This window comes from Sebastes fasciatus, chromosome 9 (genome assembly GCF_043250625.1).
Source record: "Sebastes fasciatus isolate fSebFas1 chromosome 9, fSebFas1.pri, whole genome shotgun sequence".
NCBI classification, from domain to species: domain Eukaryota; kingdom Metazoa; phylum Chordata; class Actinopteri; order Perciformes; family Sebastidae; genus Sebastes; species Sebastes fasciatus.
Genome location: NC_133803.1, coordinates 31,563,287 through 31,590,643, shown reverse-complemented (window position 1 = coordinate 31,590,643; position 27,357 = coordinate 31,563,287). Strand labels below are relative to the sequence as shown.

The 27,357-nt window shown below is 39.2% G+C and overlaps 1 protein-coding gene across 1 annotated transcript in view; it reads left to right on the top strand.

The window, feature by feature from the left end:
* epas1b (endothelial PAS domain protein 1b) overlaps positions 1–27,357 on the top strand; it is a 49,556-nt gene that overhangs the window by 7,627 nt on the left and 14,572 nt on the right. Inside the window, exons 2-6 of the mRNA XM_074647308.1 lie at positions 14,939–15,129; positions 19,281–19,429; positions 21,602–21,689; positions 23,505–23,623; positions 23,952–24,154. Coding sequence (XP_074503409.1) covers positions 14,939–15,129; positions 19,281–19,429; positions 21,602–21,689; positions 23,505–23,623; positions 23,952–24,154 — 750 coding nt within the window. The remainder of the gene's footprint in view (positions 1–14,938; positions 15,130–19,280; positions 19,430–21,601; positions 21,690–23,504; positions 23,624–23,951; positions 24,155–27,357) is intronic.

The window sequence follows — 27,357 nt, the reverse complement described above, 5'->3', positions numbered from 1 at the left end:
CCAGAGTCTGTTTGTGTTTAAAGGGGCTTTAAAGCTCTGATTCAGGCTGTAAACTAGTGAGATGACAATAGAAACTCTACTAAGACGTCGGGTTATTAAATAGAGACGTGATGCGGTGTGTTTCCCGGCTGTGGTTGGTGATTTATTGTGATGAGTAGTCTGAGGAAGATGAAGAGTTAAGTGTGAACTGAGCCAGCTGGTGGACTTCATCCTGTAGAGGAATGTGAAGATTCACACCAGCTGATATTCAACACATCACTGCTGATACACAATAATACAACATTTATAGAGGCTGATGAAGTGTTTTTCAGTGACAGGAGGCAGAGTCATAATTACTGTATTGCATCATAATGTGTGTTTATTGGTCGACGCTTATTGATTTATTTTTTGCTGCTTTTCACTGAACAATTATAAACCGCTTTTTACCTTGACTTCCGTGTCGTCCACTTTCTAAAATGTGTCGTTTCCCGCAGCGAGAAGATGCTGATTACCACTGACAGTAAACACACTTTAATCATTTACTTATTTACCTGCAGTAAGCGAGCTCCTCCTGCAACATTTACAGCTCAGAAAATTAAAGAAAAATTAACTTTCTTTGCAAATAAACTCCTGATTACAAAGAAAGTTTAGAAAACTATTTTAAAATATTTGTAGTATTGATATTTTTTATCCAAGGTGTTATGTTATGTTAGGTTTGCTAATAAACAAAAATAAACAGATACATTTCTGATTTATTTATTTATTGTTTTTTTGTTTTTTTAATAATGAGTCCAATAAAAGAAATATTCCGACACTTGGGGAAATTATTATATTGACTTTGGCCTTCTAGACCATCAGTAAAATGAGGGAAAAAAACATTTAAATATTATTATTTAATATGATGCTTTGTTCAAAGTGAAATCACAGACTTTAAGCAATAAAAAAACATACAACAATCAAATCAACAAAACCTCGACAACACGCGTAAAATAATGTTCTCAAAAATACTGATGTACAAAATAAGTAAATAAATAAATAAGTAAGTAAATAAATAAATAAATAGATAAATCTTAAACATGCCACCTACTTTCAAAGAATATTTTAATTAATTATATTAATTAAATTAAATTGATTAAATTGTTCAAGGTACTAGAATTATTAAACATACTGAATAAATAAGTCAAGAAATATTCTTATTTAATTTATGAATTTTTAATTTATACCATTCTTGCATTTACATTTAACACAATTAATAGATCCCACTGTTCAGCATTTTTTTTTTTTATTTATTTACACTGTGGTTATATGTTGTATGTGTTTGATGCACATATTTTTACATATTTCTTCTTTTTTTGTTATTTATTATATTACTCTACACATATTATTGTTATATTTTGCAGCATTATGTACATAATTTACATTTACATACTCTTCTATTATTTTACTTATATTTCTTTATACTTATGTATATATAAGAGCAACAGTAACGTCCCAGTTTCCCCCCGGGGATCAGTACAGTATTTCTGATTCTGGTCCTGGTGGAGTCTCGGGGCCCCGTGGAGTCCCGAGGCCCCTGGTCAGCTGTACGAGGAGGTCTGGAAAACCTCTCTCTTCATCGTTGTTATTCCTGTCTCACTCATCCTCCTCCTCCTCTCTCTCTACGTCTTTGTGTTTTCTTTCTTCGTATCACATTCTCTCCTCTTCATCGTCGACTCCAGCTGTGCCGTCGGCTTCTCCCCGCTCACTTTGTTGTGGTCCTCCCCTCCGTGTTTGAGGTCATCTGACCAGGCCCCTCCTTCAGAACTCTGTCTCCTCGCCATTTCCTGTTTCCTGTCCGCCAGCTCTCCTTCTTCCTCTTCCTCTGCTACCAAAATGGCTCCCTGGTCCCCCGTGTGTCAGCTGGCTGAGCTCCAGCTCCTCCCAGACTCCTTCAGGTTCAGGTCTGGCTCCCCAGAAGTCTCCTTTTGTTGGCAAACATTTCTTTTGTTTTCCAGCTGATTAATTTTGTATTAAATTAGCTGTCCAGTGAGCCGACATCACCGTGATAAACTCAACGATAATGTGACATTAAGGTCTAAACATGTGTGGAAAACGCCGGCCGTGCTGCTTTCATCTGTTTTATCCAAGGTGCTTGGGAAGTTGCACTCATGTCACACCAGCTGTCACCAAGCAACCGATACCTGCATGCTGCGATGACTTTGGCTGACCTTTCAACCAGATGTTGTGGCGTCCTCGAACAGAAAGGGTGAAGCAGTAAAATAGTCCGATGGACAGATCATAAAGCTCTGGGTAGTCCTGCACTAACACGATTAACTTCCGTGGACTGATATTTACGGAAGAAAGAAAAGATATCTGCTGGCTGTGATTGGTTGTTCGTCATTACATGACATGCGGTGCGAAACGAACATCTATACTGCCGAACAATGGATTTGAGGGCACAAAAACCGCGGCGTGTGTAGTCTGGAATATTCAGCCCATATCTGTCGGGATTAATGAACATTTAGTTTGTTTTTTAGCTTTTATATTTGCACACATATACAACAGCATAACAGCAGATAATAGAGATGAAGCAGATGTGACTTATACAACCGACCTCCCCTCAACAAAAGTAACTAGAACTAAAAAATACAACATGAATTAGTGAAACAAACAAAATAAATAACAATAAGAAACACAAAGTGAACATAAAAGTCAGGATAATTCATGTACATAGAAAAGGAAAGAAGAAAGGAAAGATAATCGAGAACCATTTAGACATCATGAATCAATTTACAATTTATTTTTAATAAATATAATCATAATATATACTTTGTCTTTCCAGACCGGTACATATAATATCTGAAGGAATGTGTCTGTGAGAAGGAATTTAAGAAATAACTTAGAAGACGAAGCTCTCTATCAGGAAGTATTGTGTCCTTTCTGTGGAGGTCAGGCTGGTGAAACTTCATCTTCGGTTACCTTTACCTGAGGTTATGTTTTTATTCAGTGACGTGTTGAATCCTGCAGTGTTTACATCAGTCTTCTTCTTCTTCTTCTTCTTCTTCTTCTTCTTTTTCTTCTTCTTCTTCTTCTTCTTATTCTTCCTCTTCTTCTTCTTCTTCACTGCCTCTGTTGGCGCTTTGCTTCACTTGTTCTAGTTCTTCTACCAGCTGGTGTTCATGGAATAGAGTCAAACTGGCAGCTGGTGTCGCCCGTGTGCTCGCTTTTATGCATGTCCTCTCTCCTTGTGCAGAAGTAGATGGAAGTTCTTGCCGGTACTACGAGGCTACTCCAAACTTCATCGCTTTATATTCTCCTCTCACCTCCAGCTTCATCAACACCTGAACACACCATTCAACACCTGTATGGTGGAGAAAGAAACTAGAAACACTGACATCAAGTACAGCAAATTATTTATTTAAATGGGGTTTTGTAGAACTGTCCAATATCAACCGTTTGCCTGTTGAATTTTTAAATAAGTTAATTTACTGTATTTCCTCATGTACATGAGGGAAATGAAATAACGGATTCTTTCATGTTAAGTCTGTCTGTGTTGAAAGGAAGTCTAGAGAGAGTCTTCCTTTCTGTTTGTGTGTTAAAAGCTTTTTCTTCTTCTGCATCATTTAACCGTTTTAGACAATCTCACTCTCCAAAGTGAATTTATTGACTCTAACAAGCAGTGCAAACACAACAGACGGCCTCCACAGGACGAAACACACAGCTTTCTGCTGCCTGAAAAACATGAACACACAAGATAGAGTAGATATCCCTCAACTTGGTATACTTAACTTTTATTTTTTATTATTTTAACATACACAAAGATAAGTCTTTTTTTACCTTTTCATCTTTACTCTGTAAACTGTAACGTGGTAGAAGCCTCAGTGAGAGTGGTGTTAAAGTGAAAACCAGGACGAGGCTTACAGTACATTCCTTTCTCTTTAAGTCTCTGTAATCCTTTTCTACAGATTTACTGTACACTCAGTCATTCCTGTTTTCAGTTTTGTATTTCAGGACATGAAAACTAATGAAATACAGCTTTCTCCTCAGTCATCACATCTCTTTAGCTCTGTTCTAAAACACAAGTACAGTTCGGAGTCACTTTTATTAGGAAACCTGCTTTTACCACTAGAAATCACAAACTGTATTCTCCCTCTGTTTCCACACACAGGAACAGAGATACAAAACCAAAGCTTACGTCTACAAGTTAGTACTTTCAAACAAACAAAAAAACAAACAAACATGACTTTCACCCTGGAGACAGCTCCTCATGTCCCGTGTGAAACCAAAAGTTAACGTTGACTTTACGCTTGTTACGTAACTTTACATTAGAAAGTCCCCTAAGGACGGTTGTTGTTTATTTACGCAAGTTACATTGTTCCGTTAAGTTGTTACATTTTTACATTACGTTGCTACAGTTGTTACGTTGTCATGTTGCGTTGTTAGGGTTGTTGCGGTTGTTACGGCTATTACGGCTGTTACATTGTAAGGTCACGTTGTTAGGGTTGTTACGTTGTTATGTTACGTCGTTGCGGCTGTTACGTTTGTTACATTGTTACATTGTTACAGTTGTTACGTTGTTACGGTTATTACATTGTTATGGCTGTTATGTTGTCATGTTATGTTCTCATGGCTGTTATGTTGCGTTGTTACGGTTGTTACGTTACGTTGTTACACTATGTTGTTATATTGCGCTGTTATCGTTGTACATTACACTGTTACATTATGTTGTTACATTACTTTGTTACATTACTTTGTTACATTACGTTGTTACATTACGTTGTGATTTTATTATTTGAACACATACTACTTGGTTAAGGTTAGAAAAATCATAATTGTTTTGTGTTCAAATAATAATGTAACAACGTAACAACCATAACAACGTGACAACAGTAACAACCGTAACATAGCAATGTAGCAACGTAGCAACGTAACATGACCATGTAATGTGACAACCTAACTTATGTTTTTTCTAACCTTAACCATGTAGTGTTGTTGCCTAAACCTCACCAATCGTTTCACAACGTTAACCACATGGCATTGAGTGTTTCTGCAAGCGTGATACGAGGCTGATATGAAACGTATTTTTGGATGAGAAACGCTGACAGTCAACGAATCCCGTACGGTTTGCAGAAACGTCCAACGCCAACATCTTTACTGGGTTGTTTCTACAGCTGTCCTCTACTGACTCCTGCTCTTCTCACCTGTTGTTCAACCTGTGAATTTGAAACTTTTATCAGCTCTTCCCACATTGAGATCTGAGAGCTTCCAAATTTCAAATATTCTTTTGACTAATGAATTACCTTTCTGCCAGGCTTGATACCACCAGAGGAAAGCAAGAAAACATAAAGCATAACGTTCTTTATATACTATATTTAAATTTCCCTTCTACAGTCAAAAGTCCGTTTAAATCAGCATCTTGTTTGTTATTCTGATGGAGCGTCCCGATGGTCAGCTGACCTCGCTCACACCACCTGGTCGTCTCCCCCCCCCCACTCTGTGCCTCTTTCAATCAGCCAGTCTATCCCGACCATCAGCATGGCGAGGGCGGGTTTGTTTGTTTGTTTGTGCCAGAATGTGTGTCTTTCATGGCCTATCGGAGTCATCAGTAATCTCCTGCATCATTCTTCCCGTTTGAGCTGAAGTCGGGGGCCCCTGTCTGGGATCGCTGTTTGTTCACCCGTGTGTGTGTGTGTGTGTGTGTGTGTGTGTGTGTGTGTGTGTGTGTGTTTGGCAGTGTTTCCAGAACTCCATGTTCCTCAGGATCACAGATTAGCCTGTACTGTATTGTTGCTCTGTGTTTGTGTTCGGCCAGGCGCCACAACTACAGGAAGACCCACTGTAAGCAAGGAAAGGTGTGTGTGTGTGTGTGTGTGTGTGTGTGTGTGTGCGTGTGTGCGTGTGTGCGTGTGTGTGTGTGTGTGTGTGTTTTGGGTGTGGGCAGACTCTTTGGCCTCTCCTTACTGAGAGCTCAACATGCTGCACATAGCACATGAAGAAACATCTTCACCAACACACAAAAACATGAATTTGACGACATGCAGAATTTAGAAAAAGTGCTGCAAGACGCTCACAACACAACACAACGGAAACTGTTTCCTGGGGACACTAAAACATGATGCACACAGCTGGGACACGCTTGTAGTTGCCGTGGTTTTTTCGCTTATGAACTTATTGAAGAAATACAGTTTTTCCTCGCCAAAATTTAGCGTAATTTCATAGCGTTATTAACCTCCTCCGGGTCAAACTAGTATGACATGGTTGGTACCAATGGATTCATTAGGTCTTCTAGTTTTAGAAAGATCGATTGCGTTAATGCATTAAAGAAATTAGTTGCGTTAAAACGATTTTGCGTAAACACGTTATTATCGTGTTAACTTTGACAATAAACCTATTGTCTTATTCATCTTGTTCTCAGAGTATTTTCCCATGTTTCACATGTTTTCTGTAATGAAACAAAAATGGATAAATGTTTAAGAAACAAGGCAACTCACTGTCCTATTAACACCTGGGCTTTAAGTACTTTTCTTAATTTAATGAAGGAGACATTTTAATGGGAGCAGATGACATAATTCAGAGTTACAGTTTTTTTTGGTACGTGGACATTGATCGTTTGGATCTGACAGAAGATACAATGAGATGCTCCAATGCTAACTTTAGCTGTTCTATTTCTACATATGTTCAATGAGAAATAGGAAATGTATAATACTAAAGTTTTGGAGCTGTTGAAAGGCTTATTTTTCCCCACCTTCCAGTTTTTATGTTAGTTCTGTTCTGTGCGAGTACATCGAGAGAGATGCATAAAATCTGAGTCAAATTCCATGTATTTACTGCACATACTTGGCAAAATAAACCTGGTTCTGATTCTGTTTTTCTGTTTTGAAGCTGGGCTAAACATGTCCTGGACTTCTCTCTGAGACTAGAATGATTCTGATCTTCAGATAAGCAGACTGTTCCTGTAGACCGAGTTAAGATGACGTCAATGAAATCTGTTGATCTGTTCTTCAGTGGGAGTGATGGAAATGACAAGGAAGTCTGTCAGGACTGTCAGAGTTAACGCGATAATAACGTGCTAACACAAATTCATTTTAACGCCACTGAATTCTTTTAATGCATTTACGGAGTCGATCTTTCGGAGGTTGTAGCGGGTTCAGTGTTAAAGCAGTACCTGTGAAGGTTCTGGACAATATCTGTCGTTGTTTTGTGTTGTTAATTGATTTCCAATAATAAATATATACATATATTTGCATAAGGCAGCATATTTGTCCACTCCCATGTTGATTAGAGTATTAAATACTTGACAAATCTCCCTTTAAGGTACATTTTGAACAGATAAAAAATGTGTAATTAATCATGATTAAATATTGTAACCGATTGTCAGGCCTAGTTTTCTATTTTCTATCTATAATTTTCTAGAGCCAGTGTTCCACGGAGAGCTGTTTTGGACTCACTGTACCTGTTCTCTGGTTACAGGATCTGTTTCCTATAAGCAGCTTTCAGCTTGTTATCACAACAATCACACGGTCACCAGGAGTTAATGTGGGCCTGTGTGTTTCTGTGCATGAGTCTGTGTGTGTTGTTCTGTATATGCATGTTGCATGTGTCAAACAGTGTCATTACTGCAGCAGAGAGACAAACAAACTCAACATGTCCTCTAGTTGTTGTTGTTGTTGTTTGGTCGTTTTGTCGGGATTTGGACCGAACACCTGTCGTATCTTCTCAGGAGGTATTAACTGATGAATTAATAAGAGAGAGAGAGAAGAGATAGGAGGAGTTGGAGGGTGTGAGGAGGAGGAGATATTAATGAAAGTACATCTGCTGTCACTCAGCCTTCTCTGGGAAACAGGAAGAGGAAAGTCAGTGTACCTGTCTTCACTACAGGATCTAGCTCAGCTGCATTGGTTCAATCAACAGGCTGATGATGTTGATGATTGATAAATGTAAAGACAGATATTAGACTTCAATTCAGGTTGTAAACTTCAGCTGCACCGTATAATTAGAACCACACATTGATGATTAGATTGTACTGTCTGAACATGTCTTTAATGCGGCCAACTGTGGATGAATTAATGACAAATTATAACTGTGTGTGTTCGTGTCCCGCGTGAAACCAGACGTCAATGTGGATTTATCTGTCACGTAACTTTCGTACTTGAGTAACGACACTCCCGTAGTTATTTCAACCCAAACCACCATCTTTTCCTAAACCTAACCAAGTAGTTTCCTGTGAAGATGGAACGTTTATTTTGAAAAGACTGAATGCATGTAACGAGCAGACACGTGTTGCTGGACATTCGTAGGAAAACTCACGAAAAATGAGGAAGCAGTTTTAGTAAGATATCATACGAACAGTGAGGATATGTTGACTGTCACCACTCTTCCAGACGTCTGTGTGTTTCTATATGTGGCCTCTGGCTTCATGTGTGCTGACTGACTCGCTGTGGTAACTTTAGAGTGACGGCGTTACTTCTGTCACAGAGGTTTCAGAATGCCAGGTATGTATTACTACCTGTCTGTCTCACTGTCCGTCTATTTATCAGCCCAGTCTCACGGCAAAGCGTGTAATAGACCCTCCTGTCCACCAGAGGACAGCGTGTCGGTGTCGTGTTGTGTCACGAATATTACACGCCTGCATGAAGGTGCAGTGTTATGTGATGGTTGTCAAATCACCATCATCGCCAACCTTGAGATCTCTTGAGGGAAATTTGAGCTTCAGAGACCTTTAATGCTGCATTCTGGTGACTTTAAAAGACTGAAAATAAGTAAGTACACTGCAACAACATTTTTATGTTTGACTTTTAATTCTCAGGTAGGAAAACGGAACAATTCGCCTCTCTGGTATAAACTAATATTCATCAGTTTTCATTCTTTCTTGTAGCTCTCTCCATTTCTCTCTCCGTCTCTCACTCACTGAAGGTCCTTTCAGACACAATGTGACAACGCCACCACTGCGTTCTGAAACCTGTTATTTCCAACGGATTGCGTCACTCCACGACAGCTTTTCGCTGCATCGAGCAAAGCTCAACTTTGGGCGCTGCACGCTGTGATGTGCACTGAACCCAGCGGCGAGCGCAGCTTAAACATAAGCATAGACTGCTCTCTTCCGCCGGGAAACGATAGTCGGTGAAACTCTGTTGTCGTCCGGGTGGAAACACTAGAGACAGAAGTCAAACTTCAAAGCTAGTTATGTAGTATATTAAGTAAGAAAGACCACTTATGGTGGACGGTTGCGGAGGTTGATGGGTCCAACAAACACAGGACTTTCAGCTGAGAGACTCGTGTTGGAGACCAGTGTTTTGTTTTGCACTTTACATTACTAACGTTTGTCACGTGTTTTCCGTACTGATTGTTTCCGTGTTTTAATTAGTTTACTTACTTATTTTAAGCCCAACCATGATGTTTTCCCTTAACCTAACTAAGTCGTTTTCTAGCCTAAACCTAAGTCTGTGGCTTTGTCGTCTCCCTGCTGGTACTGCACATTAATACAGGCGAGTAATATTCACGTTTCTGCGAGGCAAAACACGAAACTGACACACTGTCCTCTGGTGGACAGGAGGGTCTATGACACGCTTTGCTGTGAGACTGGGCTGATAAATAGATGGACAGAGAGGGACAGGTAGTAAATACATAGCTGGCATTCTGAAACCTCTCTTAAGTTTCTTTATGTGCAGTAACAGGATATGTATCTGAATCTCAGAAGCTACAATAACAAAACAAACGGCAGCATTATGAGCACAACAGAAGCCAGGCAGACTTCAGACATCCTTTTAGAGCTACGTATATACATGCAGCGTTTGTGCAGGATGATGAAAATAGCTGGCAGCTCTCATCGGCCGGCTCCGGTTGCTGTTCTCACAGGACTTAAAGCAGCGTTGAGATGTGCCGATGAATCAGAGCAGAACAAAGAATGTTATCTCTTACATGAGAGGTTCATCGGAGGTTTTTACTCCCGTGTTTGATTCATGTGCCGATAAAGGAGCCAAAAGGACGGAGGTCAATATGTGGACTTTCTAGATTATGTATTTTTTTAACAGTTTTTGTCTGTTTTTTAGGGGGGTACAGGGGGTCTTTAGGGGGAGATAGCAGGTCAACAGTAGATGTCACATAGAACTGGTGCACATCATCTGAAAGCTGAAAAGATTAAGATAAGATAAGATAAGATAAGATAAGATATACTTTACTGTCCCACAGAGAAATTTGACTTAATTTGAGATGCAGCTCAGCACCTTGTGTCAAGTTCTTCTAGTCATAAATCAGAAACAAATTAGTGTATAAGGGTTTAGAACATTGTGATAGAAGTATATGATTTTCATCCCCATGCCCATGATTCCATTTGTTACACAGATTTGGTGCTAATTTTAACCATTTTTTACCACTGGAGAATTGATAAAAAAAAAGATTAATAATCCCTCCAAAATCCCACATTAAGACACAAGATCTTGAGGAACACTATAGAAAAAGACATGCTGTGATTTGGGATCAAAAACTTTTAATATTTGGAGATTTTCTGCAAGAATTGCATTTTTTTGGTGATTAGATGGCAAGCACTTCTGTGCACATGAATACAACTGGCAATTTTTCACAGCAGAAATCAGAGCAAAATCAAAAATAAATGAATAAGTATGTCATTAAATATAGCAAAAATAAAATTAAAAATAAATATAGACGTTCATTAATTGATAAAATGAGACATAAATTGATATTTCTGTTTTAATTTGCATCTTTATTTATTTATATTGTATTGTATTAATTCCTTTATTTATTTACTCTTCTGTTTAATTGTCCCTTTTATATATTTATGTATTTATTTGCATTAAATTTAAAATGTTTTTATTTTTATAAAATTTAAAATGTATTTATTTTTGCATTATTTATAGATTTATTTTCTATTTATTTTTAAATGTTTGTATTTATGTATTTATGCATGATATTCTCATTTCACCCCTTATTTATTTCCCCAAACTTATTTATTTATATAATTTTTTCTCTATACATTTCTTTATGCATTTCTGCTTCATCATGCATGATGAGGGGGTTTTCACATATTTATTAATTTATCGAGTCATATTTATTTCTTATCATATTTAATTATTTATAAATAAATAAATAATTACAAAATAAATACAAAATAATTGCAAAAATAAATGGAACCGAAGAGTAAATAAATAACGAAATTAATACAAAGATAATTAAATAAAGACGCAAATTAAAACAGAAATATAAATTTATGTCAATTACTTTTGCTACATTTAATGACATATTTATTCATTTATCAAGTCATCTATTTATTTTTTTATTCATTTATTTTTTATTTTTTATTTTGGCAGGTTCCGTCCTCCATAGTCAAGGTGGGAAAAGTACAAATATTCAAATACACCATTTTAGAATAGGTGAAAATAACACATTTATACCTACTGCTTGGAATAACAACTGCATTGTTTTTGCCCCAAACTGCATGTGATTATCATAAAGTGGGCATGTCTGTAAAGGGGGGAGACTCGTGGGTACCCATAGAACCCATTTACATTCACATATCTTGAGGTCAGATGTCAAGGGAAACCTTTGAAAATGACAGTTTTTCCTTGCCAAAATTTGCAGTGTTATTTAGCCTTTTGGTCATGGTTGGTAGCAGGTTGTCTCTCATGTGATAGCCATCAGAGACTGGTGCGTGTCAGGTGTGATAGGAACTTTGTTTGTTTGTCTTCATGCGTCATTATGCAGCTAAAGACGTAGCTGAAGGGTGGAGTAGTATCTGACAACATCCACCACCTGTTGGATGTGTGAGACCTTTTTAATCAGTCATGCGTCGGTCACATACCTCAAACTGGCTGCAGTCGAGTCACAAAGCTGGTGTGTGTTTGCGTGAGAAATCTCAGTGGTGCTATTTATGAATGAGTGACTGTCGGTGTTAACAGCAGCACATTACTGACTCTACTGGACTCCCTCAGAAGACTGACGGACAGGATTTGTACTCAAATTTAAATGTTTTGTTCAGAAACGGAAAGAAAATCTATTCACTTATGTATCGCGATTTTTGTTTTACGATTTTGAAATATATTTTTTAATTTCAGAATCGATATATTTGCTTCATTTGAGTCTATGTGGAGGTAGAAGGAAGTTACCGCTTTTATTGTTGTAGTCTGAGTAACGTGACGTCATATCCGTTCTGTATCCGTCAACCAAAACAAACCGCAGCGAGCCAAAACGAGAAAGCAGAAAGCGTCGGAGGTTCTGCGTGGATACGACCTGCACTCTCACACCAGTAAAGTTTCAATGTGTGAAACTTTGGGTTTCACACATTGACAGGAAAAGCAGAGCTAGACATCACGGCTAAAGCTGCATGCTAACTCTGTCACAGACAGAAAAACTTTAGCGCGATGCGATAACGTGCGGTCGAGCCGGCCGCCGCTCCTATCTCCGTGGTCAAATGGGCCGACGCTACGACTGTAGAGCACCCACATACTGACATTTATGTTAAATGCATTCAAACGGCCCCGATGGAGCTGACCATGGATGTAGAAAGAGAACGGAGCTGACGGGAAGTCAGATGAAGTTTAGATTTCAGCTTTAATGATGATAATCAATTTAACTTTCATATTAGTTGAGTGAGGACAGGAAGGAAAGACAAAGGATGAAGATGGAACGGACATTTTGAAGTAGAGCAGCAGCACCTCAGCGATGTACTGTAGGTACACTTAGTGACCTCTGACCTCTGGTGTGTGTGTGTGTGTGTGAGGGTCAGTGAGTACATCAGAACAGTACATCAGCTCGGTGCCCTGATGAAGCGATGTGACTCCCATTGTTCTGTATCCTGAAATAGTCTAACAATGGGCCCAGACACACACACACACACACACACACACACACACACACACAGATCTGCAGGCTGAACAGTAATGAGGGTTTGATGGTCAGTCGAGGGTTAATGGCGAGCAGAGAGACCTTCTGATGAGATGATATAGACTCTCCTCTTCATTATCTGCTGTCTGCTCATTAACGTGTGTTGAGCAGGTTTCACTGTGTTTCTGTGTTTCTGTGTTTCTGTAGCCGGAGGGGAAACTGTGATTTTAATCACACTGATGTTGTTGATGTGAAGCAGCTGCTTTTTACCTGTTTTATGGTTTCTCTGTCAAAATGTCTTGTGAACACGCTTCGCTCAGCAAGCTACATCTGGTACGGATGGATTTAAGAGCTGAGCAAATGTTCCGTTCTTATCAGGACATGTTAGTCTGTGCAGTAATCGAGTGTTTCTTAAAACAGGTGAGAAATATAAAGAATATTTCAGCCTGATTCTAATCATCATGTTCTAAGTTTTCTAAAATCATCGGACTTGATTACAGTGAATAATGACACTAATAACGTCAAGATGAGATTTTGTATTAGTAGTATTAATATGGATTATAGAGGTGAGCTCAGGCTGATGTTTCCAGGTGTTAAAGGTGGAGCAGGAAGGAGAACAGAACACGTTGGCCTCCATCACTCCCTCTGGGAACAAACACTCCAGAAACCACTTGTTGATGTTGGCAGTGATGAGGTGCATTGTGGGATTGAGTGAATAAAACGCTGGTACAGACTTTACACTCACACATGCTCATTTAAAACATTTAACGTGTTCACCCTCAGCAGTTCAGGCCGTATACTTTAGGTATAATGTGGTTACGGGGATATTTAATCTGCAGAACAATGTTTGTCTGTTTCACTGTGAAATGTGTGGATACCTCGTCTTTTTACTGCAAACCAAATCTGCCTATACGTACAAATATAGGAACCTGAACCTGAACCTGAACCTGAACCTGAACCTGAACCTGAACCTAAACCTGAACCTGAACCTGAACCTGAATCACATCATTGTAGACTGTAGAGTTGTGCTGGCTGACATCATGCTGTGTTTGTTGACATCATTGTGTTATAGAGGAGACGGTGAGCCCTGATACAGATTTAGGGATCACAGTTTGATTATTAGAATACATTTTTATTTTTTTTAAACAACAAGTGAATGAACGTCAGGAAATTAAAATAATGACCTGGCTCCACATCTGGAAACGGTCCTCCATTTTAATTTCAAATAGTCATCTATTAAAACCTGTTACCTTCATCATGTGGAGCGGAGCATCTTATTCTGTTTACAACGTTCAAATTACATTTTTAACAAGCTGAATAAACAAACACAGCAGAGCCATTAGTCACCTGGATTATAGCTTTAAATATTATTATTTTCATTTTGAAAACAGTAGTTTTGCTGCTGATTAAAATGTATTAGAGGGAAGGGAAACTGATTTACAAAGCAGTTATACAGTATGTCTCAGTGTTATTATAGAAAAGGGAGTTATATTAATAATATGAGAGTTAAAGTTATTATTCTTTTGGGCACAACACAACGTGTTTTTACCTTTTACTGAGACTGAAGTAAAAGGCTTCAACTAAAAACAAGCTGAAGCACCAATTTATGTTTCTCATTTTGTGTTTCACTGCTGCTGCTAGATTGATCATCTTTTTTATAATGTTCTAATGTCTACATTGTGCCTGTGCGTTCTTTATTTATTTATATATATATATACTGTATATACACGTACATAAATAAATAAAGCTCAGTCAAAAGCCAGACTAAAAAGGTAAATTACAATGAATAATTAGCCTGATAAATAAATGAATACATAAATAAAGCTCAATTTAAAGCCTGATTGAAAAGCTAGGTTTGAGTTTGGAATTGGGTATTATTTTTTATTCGTTTTCATAAATTGAAAAGAAATAAACTAAACTATAACATGTTAAAGTGCACCATAATTACCGTCAAACAGTTCCCTTTATTTATTCTGAAAAACTCATTTCGTTTTAACTCGTGAGTGACAGCAGTCACACTTGTTGAATCACATGAAGATTCATGATAAATAAATAATAATAATAAGCATCAACAGTGTCGGTCTCAGTGTCATGAATCAACCTGAAGGTGTGACCGTCATCCTGTCTCGTGTTTCCTGTTCAGGAGCAGCTCGGAGCGCCGTAAGGAGAAGTCTCGGGACGCCGCTCGCTGCCGGCGCAGCAAAGAGACGGAGGTGTTCTACGAGCTGGCCAACCAGCTGCCTCTACCGCACAGCGTCAGCTCCCACCTGGACAAGGCCTCCATCATGAGGCTGGCCATCAGCTTCCTGCGCACGCGCAAGGTGGTAACCACAGGTACGAACACTGCACACACACACACGTTACCAACAACGCCAACACTGTCAAGTGTGTGTGTGGAAGGTATTTGTCGGCGCCTTTCTTTAAGTTTCTTCTGGTCTTATCTAAAATTAGCAGCTGAGGAATCTCGACGAAGAAACAGACCTATTGTTCAGGAGATCCTTCTGAAGGAAATCAGAGAGAATAAAACAACTGTCGCAGCGTCAGAGGTCAACTTTATAAAAACTATTTATCTTTTCTAACATTCAGTTTTACAGACTTCAGAGAAGAAGAAGCTTTGAACACCATTAAACTTCCTCTCAGTTCATTAGAAGTCAAATCTATTCTTTTGTTTTTCTCAGTTAGCAAAGTTAAACCTGCATTTAGATATAATATTTCTGCCTTTTTTTGACTGCATCATCATAGAGAACAATAGTTTCATAGTTGCATACCTGCTTTTTAGGGATGGGTGATATGGAGAAAATCAAATATCACAATATTTTGATCAGATACCTCGATATCGATATTGAGACGATATTGTAGGGTTGACTATTGGTGCTTTTGCTAAATATTTACAGAATGAGATTTTTTATAAATACTATGGCTGTAAATCAGATTAATTGCAAATTAATGGCACATTTTTTATCTATTCAAAATGTACCTTAAAGGTATAAAGATATGTCAAGTATTTAATACTCTATATTATTGGAAATCAAAACAATTGAACAAGCCGCTGTAATAACAAGCTGGAACAGGAAAGTGATTTGATTAATACCAGAGCTTAAGCCTTCTCTGTAAATCTTTTCTTATTGTCTTTTTATAAACTGCTGTGCTTTGTTTGGCTGGGAACTGTACGACCAATGCTTCCTTAAACAACGGTGACCGCTACTTCCTGTCATCAATCAGAAAATAAATAAATCAATCTTTATTTATAAAGCACCTTTAATGCAGTGGGTGCAGCTCAAAGAGCTTTACAGTTAAAAGTTGACAAAATAAAATAATTAAAGGTGGAAAAAAAGTTAGAGCAAAAGTTACAAAAAATTCAAATACAATTAAAAAAAAATTCAAATAAAAATTACAGATGCGAAGAGTTAAAATGTATTATTATTATTATTTTTTTATTTTTTTTATTTTTTTTTTTATTATTAATTTATTTTCATAAGTCACTGTATTAGATATGGGATCTCCTGATCAGGCAATATAAAGTACATTATACAATGATACAATATAATAATAATAAGACAAACTATGTATATATACATATACTGTATGTGTATGTTTGTATGTGTGTGTGTGTATATATACAGTATATGTATGTATGTATATATATATATATATATATATATACAGAGAGCTGTCAAAGTTAATAAGAGTATTACATTCTTGACAAATCTACATTTTTGAACCGATAAAAAATATGTGATTAATTAATTTATCTGTTTTTGTGATCATAAATAAGAAGAACATTTTAATTTTTCCACACATACACGGCAGTGCCCCCAAATTACCCCTCGGAAAACATAAAAAACAGAACCTGTTTTCATGCATCGTCCCGGTGGTATCTAGTTATGCAGATATAGTTTCAGTTTCATGTTCTAAGATTTAGCGATATCTGCATCTGATACTTCAGCTGCCACGCTGACAGAATGAAGGGGAATGAAACTTTGTGATGCTCAAAACATTTAAAAACATCAGCGTCACCTGTTCCTCAGAATAATGCACACACCTGGCTGTGAACAGTAAACTTGTTTTTATAATTTGGGTGAAGTGCTCTAAATTCAGCATTAAAAAGGAGAATATTCCTGGAAATCTCCCAGTTATCAGACAGGAGGTGGAGGTGGGGAAGACATGTTTGTGAGAGGGAGAGTGCCTCCATAAGGAGGAGGACTAAAGGGAAAGCAGTGGGTGAGAGAGGAGGGGAGGACTGGGGAGGACGGGGGAGGAGGGTGAGATGCAGCAGCAGATATCGCCGTTATCAGGCCGGTCTGATTGCTCCGTGATGGAGGGACAGATTAAAGAGGAAACGGAGCTCTGCCCATCGTTCAGCTGATGCCGGCATCACCGCTGCTAGCCATAACACCCGCTGCCTCGGCGCCGAACATCAACCCTCCACTCTCCTACACACACACACACACTGTACAGTATATAAACCCAACAACACATAGAAGCTGCTGTAGGGAACACCTTTCTGATGGGAGGTCCTGATTAAGATTACTCAAACACTGACTGGGAACATGTGGAGGACAGAGCCTGCCAAAATCTAAAATAAATGAATAAATAAATAAATGACTCAATAAATAAATAAATATTTAATTAAACGTAGCAAAAATTAGTTATTTATTTAGGTATTTACATATTTATTTATTTATAAATAAATAAATAAATGCGTAAATACATAAATAAATAAACACATGAAATAAATAAAAAAATTAATATAAAATAAATGCAAAAATAGATAAAAAAAAATTAATGAATAAATAAATACATGAATTTAAGAATTAATAAAAATAAATACATACATAAATAAAAGGAAATATTAAACAAAAGAGTAAATAAATAAATAAGGGGATTAATACAAAGATAGATACGTACATAAAGAAGCAAATTAAAACAGAAACATCAATTTATGTCACATTTTATCAATTCATTTATGGCTACATTTATTTTTAATATTATTTTGCTACATTTATTGACATTTAATTATTTATTTATCGAGTCATTTATTTATTTATTCATTTATTTCTTATTTTATCAGGTTCCGTCCTCCATAGGAACACTGATGTTTCTCTGTTCTCAATTATAGGGATTTATTTGCAATATTGATAGTTAATGACCTTGGTTGCAATATTTAATATGAAGTATATCAGTTATTCCCAAGTTGACACTGTTTTTTAAACCTTTCCTTTAGCTCATTGTTAAGTTTTCCTGTCTGCTTCTCCAAAGTGGAGATGAGATACTGTATGTAACGTTAATACATTGACTATAAGGATGTTTAGATATTGTACATGGAGCAACGTCTTCATGCAGAAACCTATGTCAGGTCACCATGTGGGGAAAGGTTTTTAGAAGGACTTGAAGGGAAAATAACATTTTGACGCTAAAACATACTTTGGATTTGAATCCATCAGGAACACCACTGGATGATATAAAAACCTAAAAAAATAAAATAATGGACCCACCCTTTAGATAAGTGTAGTACAGAAGATGACAGTGTTGTTACGAGTTCTACACCCTCAAGTGTGTCTTTTCAAGTCCTCTGTTTGAGTCAGTTATGTTATGAGAGCAGAATAAAAGGCAAAGAAAACATAAATCCCATCATGCATCAGTGAAGTCACATGCTGCTGTGAACCCGCTGTCCTAAACAAAAATCAAAAAATAGACAGGAAGTGATGATCTGAGCAGCAGCCGTCCATCCATCACACTCTCTTTTCTGCACGCTTTTATTTTGAAACGAGGGGGCGGTTATGCAACCGAAGAACAACAGAGAGCAGAAGAAAAAGTGCAACTCGGTTCAAATGCCTGGTAATTTCACAGCTAAGTATTTAGGCCAAAGGTGCTGCTGGTCTCTGCTGGACTGGACCCTGAGAGACTCCCCCGGCTCCCCCGGGGGTTAACGCTATCTGGGCCCGGCTCCAGAATCGAGCCCCAGGCCTGAGAACTGGCCTCTCTTATCTCAGGGAAGCACACTGGAGGAATTGCAAGCACCTCCACCCCCCCCCCCCACCCCCCCCACGCCCCCAGCCCCGCATCAGCTACTGGGCTTTGTTCAGCGCGAAGCCACCGTCCACACACACACACACACACTCTTAATCAGCTCTGCAACGAGACATCGTCAGACACACCAGCGTCTTTGTGTATAAACGTTTCTATTCATATTTGAGCATAATTGCATGATGTGTGAGTTGTGATCTAAACGTCGCGGGCAGCTGTTATGAGCGTAGTTCTGGGTGTAATCCGTCAGGGTCAGGGATCGGGAGCGGCCCGAGACGCAGGAAGAAGCTGCACTGGTTTGTTTTGGCCTCGAGTCAAAGCTGCAAGAAGAAAAACAAGCCTGATGTGTGCACACAAGAACACACACACACACACACACACACATTTATAATCAGCGTGGAATGAGAGAAACCAGTTGTGAGGTTGACCCAGCTTGTTTTTTCTGTCTCTCCCTCCAGGCTGCAGCGGCGGCGTTGACGGCGATGAGGACGGACAGATGGACAGCCTGTACCTGAAGTCTCTGGAGGGCTTCGTCACCGTGGTAACGTCCGACGGCGACATGATATTCCTGTCCGAGAACATCAACAAATTCATGGGGCTCACACAGGTACATGTAACCCACCTGATGAATAAGTATACACTGGACTAGTATAACCTAGATTCGTAGAGAGGAATAATGAACAGGAATCGGACACCACAATGAGTAAGCAGAACACAGAATTAAGTTTAAAGGAAAATGATTGTATTGACACAGAATAAATTCACAATTACTGCCGGCATTCAGTTTTGTTCAGTTTGACGTGTCTATTGAACTGGGTGCACCCTAAAAAATAAAAGTAATCCCCAAAATAAAATGTTGAAATCCAATTGTCTTTTGAGGTCCTTCCTCACAGTCCTACCACACTGACAGCAAGGCAGATGAAAGTTGAAAGCGCTCCTCAATCCAGGTGCTCAGCACGGGTAGCTCGCCATCCCCCTCGTCAGGGAGAGATTCCAATCCAAATCCGGAGTTCAAGGGTATCCAGAAAACCTAGCCTGTGTAAAATAACACGGCTTATATAGCAATATATGCAAATCTATCCAAGCTCTTAACTGTACAGTTTAATTTTATCAATATCAACATATAATACAACTTTTCAATGCTTAACCCATGAATGTAGGATAACTGTTGTATCACAATATTAACTTGCATCATAATATTAACATATGAAATATGTCAACCTCACTATTATTATAAACCACTCAATAGTAAAGTGTAAACACTATTAAATGACTATTTAATAATTGTGAACCCATTTGAGTTGTAGATTATTATGCAAACAACCTACAGTTTAAACATTAAATACTCACTATATGTGAATATTGTGAGTAAGGCAATGTGAATACTTTCCCTGTCACAACACTGACACCTTGCGTTGATGCACACAAGCAGCACAGGGATGAACAGAATCAAGCTAATCTCATAACCCATGAAATTCAGCTAAATAATCCCTCTCTGTCCACACAATGTAAATAACACACACATATTACACATACTTATTTCTTTCTGCCTCTATCACCAAAGAAATACAAAATATAATTTTGGAATACAACTCAGTGGCAAAAGCATGCGGCTATGCTAGCTCAGAGCATAAAATAAGGAATGTGGTTATTTATTAAATAAAAGGAAATATCTCTAAATGTTTTAGAAACAACTGGTTTTCCCAGAGGGTTACATACACAACAAGGATAAGAACAGAACAGATGCGTGCAGACAGGTGTTCGTTTTAATCTGCAACACCTTCCAGTAAAAGTGATGAACACTCAGAGCCGGCCCGGACCGGTGGGGTGCCAAATATTAGCTGGTGCCCTCCCTTGCATTGTGTCCATGTCCACCATTGATCATTGTGTCCACACAGAAGCTGCTTAGCTTAGCTTAACCATTGACGGGGTCTGTGTCGTGGAAGCGTTGTATTGGATACGTAGCAGTGACAATCTGACTTCTGACGCCTGTTTTCCTCAGTATAGTGGAAGAGTAACTGAACATTTATGCGTGTAAGCATGTAAAAAAGTCCTGGTACCGGTTATTTGGCCATGTTCACAGTTCATGGATGTATTTATACCGCCGTTGCACGACATGTCGCCTCATTAGTGACGCCTCACAAAGGAGATAACGGACTTTACAAACCGAAAACTCCCGTTTTCACTGTCTACATCTCAACACTAAAACGCTGTTTGCGTGTGGACAAAAGGCCAAAACAAAGAATACGAAGAGTGCGATTAATCACGACTACCCAAGATTAACTGTGGACAATCATGTGATTAAATGTTTTAATCCTTTTACAGCCCTAATTCAAACCCAGACAGAGAGAGAGACGGCGATGATGGTTAGGGTCAGACGAGTTTGTTGTGTTGGTGTGAAATAGCTCTCATACCAGCAGCTTCAACTCTGAACACACTCGGCCTGCTTTTATTCTCCGGCAGCAGCTTGAAAAGAGAAAGTTTACTGTAAAATGGATCCCTCTTTTGTAGATTTTCTTTAGCGTCTGTGGGGATGAGTTTCTGTTTGTGTTGAAGCCATTTGAGTTTCGAGAATGTTCGATTCTGTTGGCTGTCATCATCACTCAACCCAGCTCTTCTTCTTCTGTTTATACCAAACACAGCGCCGGTGCTGCTGCTGCCAGAAATGAAAACATATCAGAGACCAGCTACTAAAACAGCTTAGAGAAGACCAACTAGAGAATGTTATGATATTATGCTTGTTCATGTCACATTTCAGGAAGTTGTTGTTGTCTTCCAGGTGGACCTGACTGGTCACAGCATCTTTGACTTCACCCACCCATGTGACCACGAGGAGATCAGAGAAAATCTCAGCCTGAAGACGTCCGGTCAGCACACATCCTGACACACACACACACACACACACACACACACAGACACACACACACACACACACACACACACACACACACACACACACACACACACACACACACACACCTGCTATCCTCATTCTGGTTTTTACCTCATTACAACAAAACTAATCTCACTGTCATTCTGATTTTCTTATTCCATGTTCACACCTCCTCTTTATACAAAAACTAAATCTGTCTTAATCTTTATAGAGATTTAGGATAAGGTTGGTCCATCTGAGTTCTTTTCTAAACGTTCACTCAGCCGTTAGCAGAAAGCAGTGATGTAGGCTACCACAATAAAATAATCTAATCTAATATTTAGTATATTTTCACCGCTTTACCTCAGCCCTCTCTGATGGGGAACTGAAGCCGTTATATCGCAGTCTTCAAAGCCACCAGACTCCATTCACAAAAACAGTCATTTTACCTTTAAAAGAGCTGTCTGACGATGAGGTAAAGCGACTGTGGACGGGAGCAGCAGAGAAAAAGATCAATATCAGTTATTGTTCATTCAGTTCCCTCGATTCTGTTTGTTGGACAGAAATGAATCAAAGGAAAACAAGGCAACAACCACACATGCATGGTGTTATGTAATATTATCTCATGAGCGAACACTAGAACAGAAGGTCAGAGAGCGTATGGAGAGGAACCTACAGAGAGATAAAGTAGAGAAAGCAGAGACGAGGGAAAGACGACGATAAGAGCTGTGAGAGAAAGAGAGAGGAGCTGGGCTTTATCTGCTGCAGATAGTGTGAACATGATGTGTTACAGTAGTATAAAGTGACAGGATATAAAGCAAAGAAAAGTGAGTAAGGAGGTCCAGAAGTACACAAGACAAATTGATAAATGAATCAGTGTGTAAGTGACTGATGTTTATATAAGAAAATAATACAGTCACAATCACACTCACTAAGCTGTGGTTGATAGCTCTTATCAGCTGTGGCCACAAGACACACAAGTGGAACAATACTGTATATTTTATGGTCCCACACACACCCTCTTTTCTTCAGAGAGGACTGAGGAGTTGTTGTTGTTGAAGTGTAACTACATAAAGATAAACTTGTGAGTGTGGAGATTGACAAAGGACACACTTCAGCACCTCGCTCCGAGGCTGAACTCTGACCTCGTGATGTAACAGCTTGGCCCACATTCACGTCCTGTGTGTCAGCGAGTTTAAACCTTGACCGTTTTCCTCAGTCACATAACGGGAAGACAGATAAGGGATTACGTTAATGTCGCCACTAAAATAAGGAAATAGAATATAATTAGAAATACAAATATTTAAAGCTACGAGCAGGAAGTATGTATGGAGGACAGAACCTGCCAAAGTAAAAAATAAATGGATAATTAAATAAATTACTTGATAAATAAATATGTCAATAAATGTAGCAAAAATAATATTTAAAATAAATGTGGCCATTAATTAATTGATAAAATGTGACATAAATTGATATTTCTGTTTTGATTTGCTTCTTTATTTATTTGTCTTTGTAATTTTCCCTTATTCATTTACTCTTCTGTTTAATTTTCTGTTTTCTGTTTCTGTTTTTAATTTTACAGGTTAATCTGTACCTATAACACATTTGTACCTATAACACATTTATACCTATAACACATCTGTTCTTATAACACATTTATACCTTTAACGCATTTATACCTATAACACATTTACACCTGTAACACATCTGTACCTATAATACATATATACCTAAAAAACATCTGTTCTTATAACACATCTATACCTGTAACACATCTGTACCTATAAAACATCTGTACTTTGTGTTTCAGGCAGCGGCTTCGGCAAAAAAGGCAAAGAGCTGAGTACTGAGCGAGATTTCTTCATGAGGATGAAATGCACGGTGACCAACAGAGGACGCACCGTCAACCTCAAGTCAGCCAGCTGGAAGGTGAGAGAGAGCTGCTGCAGCTGCATGCACATCTGCAACATCCGTACATCCTTTACATTCCTATACAGACATGGGCTGTTCAATAAACTATACAATTTGTTACAGGTTGATTGTGTGAATATAATTTTAGCCCAAAAGTATTTTTTCCTTGTCAGACTGATTTATTATTTCCATATTGGACAAAAAAAGCCTTTACAATTAAGACTGTGAAGCTAGGTCAACATCAGCTGTTAACAACACAGATCATGAGGGACGCCACCCGTCCTGTGACCTCCAGCGTCATCGCCACACTGTGTAATGTCCACGTGTCCCCCTCTGCTCCCTCCAGGTGCTACATTGCACCGGAACCCTGAAGACGTACAGCAGCTGTCCTCCTCGTGTGCTCTGCGGCTTCAAAGAGCCTCCGCTCACCTGCGCCGTCCTGATGTGCGAACCAATCGCGCACCCGTCCAACATCGACACGCCGCTGGACAGCAGGACCTTCCTGAGCAGACACAGCATGGACATGAAGTTCACCTACTGCGACGACAGGTACACAGAAACATGCACAGCTGGAGGCTGGCTCGAACTGTAGGAAGAGAAACAGAAAAAAATTACATTTATAAGGAGGAATAGAGCAAAGTTATAATCTTATATCAGTGATGCTTCATCATGAAGCCAGTGAGCTGGATTATCTTCAAATAATGAGGAGAAAAATCATCTCAACTGATGAAATTACGATACGAAAAGCATTTTGTTTTGTTTTTTTGAGTTAATCAAAACTTTCTTTTTATAAAGTGTTTCCTTTAATGAGTATGGTCAGTTTAATAGCAATAATAATAATATCTTTATTTATAGAGCACTTTTCATACAAGAGATGTAGCTCAAAGTGCTTTACAAAAAAAAAAAATGCAACACATTCGACCCTCCGAAAGCATCGGCAGCCTGTCGATTTTTAACGGGCACATTTACAGTGATGTTGATTAATGTGCGTTGAGAATAAATAAATAATATAAAAAACGCTGTTACATGCACAGCGGCCATCTTGAAACCAAAGAAGCGGTTCATTTTCACCCAAATATTTCCCTCCCAGTGGCACGAGGAGGTGATGACGAACACTCAAAAATACACACACACACACACATACACACACACACACACACACACACACACACACACACACACACACACACACACACACATACACACACACTGATTGGAGTTACACAAGCTCATGCTCACAGACCTGTAATCTTATCAGGCTGCTCATGCAGGACAAAGGTTTCTTTGGGAGAAAACTCAGTGTGTGTGCGTGTGTTACGTGCACACACACCGCTCTACAAACAAAGGCCCATTTTCTTTCTCGCCTTATTGGTGCTATTTGATAGCTGCCCAAATCTTCCCTCCAATTACGCAAATGAGTTTATCGTAGGCGGGCCGGTGGCTCGGCGGGGACTTAGACTCATTAGGGAAGGTCAGAAAGTTTCTTCAGCTCATGTCGGGCAGTGAGACGGGTCGAGGAGGGCAAAGGAAAGACAAAGACAGAGAGAAAGGAAAGAGACTTCTCTCAGTGGAGGGAGAGAGAGAATGGGATGAGGAACATCCAGGAGAAGTCCAGGTTCTTTATGATGTTACTATCAACACTACTCCATCTGGCTTTAGACTTAAAAGTAAATGTTAAGAATACAGTGAACAAGCTTGTTCATATAACACATTTTTATGTTTTTATACACTTCTGTAGCTTCCCAGTAGTTAGATGGTTGTCGCCGTGCTCCCAGTTTGGAGGAGCCGACAGGAGTACCGGCAGGAAGCTAAGCTAATGTACTGCTGTGGACGCCACGTTAGTTCAGATCAGAAAGTCACACAATAACACAAACTAACTAACCGATCGATGCAGCGGTAGACCAGCAACTCTCCTGTTCTGAGAGGTAAAGTCACTGGTTTTGTGAATGGCGTCTGGTGGCTTTGAAGACAGCGATATAACCGCTTCAGTTCCCCGTCAGAAAGGGCTGTCTGACGGCGAGGTAAAGCGGTGAGAATATTGTAAATAAAGCGTACACTTAAACTGATATTAAATGTTTTTTAGGTGGCTAAAATACATTTTTCTGCTGCTCCCATCCACAGCAGCTTTACCTCGCCAACAGTGACGAATAGTGAGTCATTGGAGATAAACTGGAGGAGAAGAGATTCACAGTAGACCAGTGTAAAGTAGGTTAATAAAGTTTGACAGCAATATATCAAAGTCCGTGATTCCCTGTACATAACAGATGCATGCACTTACAAACAGCTCACTGATTCCTGATAGATTTAATCAAATGAAATCACATTCCTGCCTCTTTAATTCAGGCTGAGCATGACGAAGGAGAGCTCCCTCTCCGACCCAGCTCACCCTCTCTGGTCTCGTATTAAACCTCGTGTTCAGGGGTCATTTCCTGTTGTTGGTTCACATTATGTTCTCACAGCAGTTTGTTGGGAAGAGATTCTCCTTTGACAGTGAATAAACCACTCAATATTAAACAAAGTCTACACTCCAGAAAGTTAATGTAACGTAATGCACCTGGTAATCAGATTACTGTAATCCTGTAAAAAAAAGCCTGTATTATTGAGGTGGTTAGAGAGCTGGAGGGGAATGAAAAGGTAAAAAAGGGATTTTTAGATGCCAGAAAGAAACCCCCTCGTTAACAACGTGAGCTCGTGATGAGAGATTAGCCGTTCCCAGAAACACAGAAACACAGAAACTCACACAGAATGTGAACCGCTCTTATCTTTGGAAGACTCACCCCTCTGCTCGATTTCCAAATCGGGTGTGAAGCCTTTTGAAGTTCAGGACAGAGAGAAAGGATCTGTCTTGTGAGCGCTGCGTGATAGAAGAGAATCACAGAAAGGTTCAAATTAAAGGAGCAGTGTGTAACATTTAGAGGGATCTACTTATATAATATTAATAACTGTGTTTTCTTTAGCGTATAATCACCTGATAATGAGAATGGTTGTGTTTTTGTTTGCTTAGAATGAGCCGTTTATATCTACATAGGGAGCGGGTCCTCTTCACGGGGTTCTGGCTGGAAAGGATCCGTCTTGTGTAAAAATGACGTCACGTTCTCGTTGTGATCGGAGCGACTCGAGGAAAACGACTCGGAGGGGTCGTATGCCTTTCGTGGGAGAGAGAAGACTGTTGTATTAACGTCGTTAACAGACGAAATCATGAAGGTTCACTATAAACTCACTCCAGCGGGGCCTCCGGCAGCGACCAGCCCGCCGCGGAGAGACACCAGATCTGGCGTCCCGGCAGTCGGAGCTCTGGCGGGAGGTGGAGAGCTTCACCGACCCCACGTTGCTGGAGGCCCAGGACGTATTGTTGGGCCCGCTGGAGGGAGAACCAGAACCAGGACTGAGCGTGGCAGACTGTCAGACCCTGCTGCAAAATGAGAGGTTTTCTAAAGGGACTCTGGTGCTCAGAAACACTACTGCTTTTGTCCACAGGCACCGCCAAAATCAACACGAAATGATGATAAAATTAAGATAATAAAAATGAACCTTAACATTGAACTTGATTCGTGATTTCATGACATCACTAGAACCTTAATCTCAGCATGTCAAAATGTCACATAGAACTGCAATTCAACCTTTCTACTATTGTAGAGATACAGGATGCCTGCAGAACGTTAATACATTAACACAAACTGTCGCGAGAGTTTTACACAAGACGGATCCTTTCATGTTTCCGCCATGTTTCTACAGTAGCCCAGAACGGACAA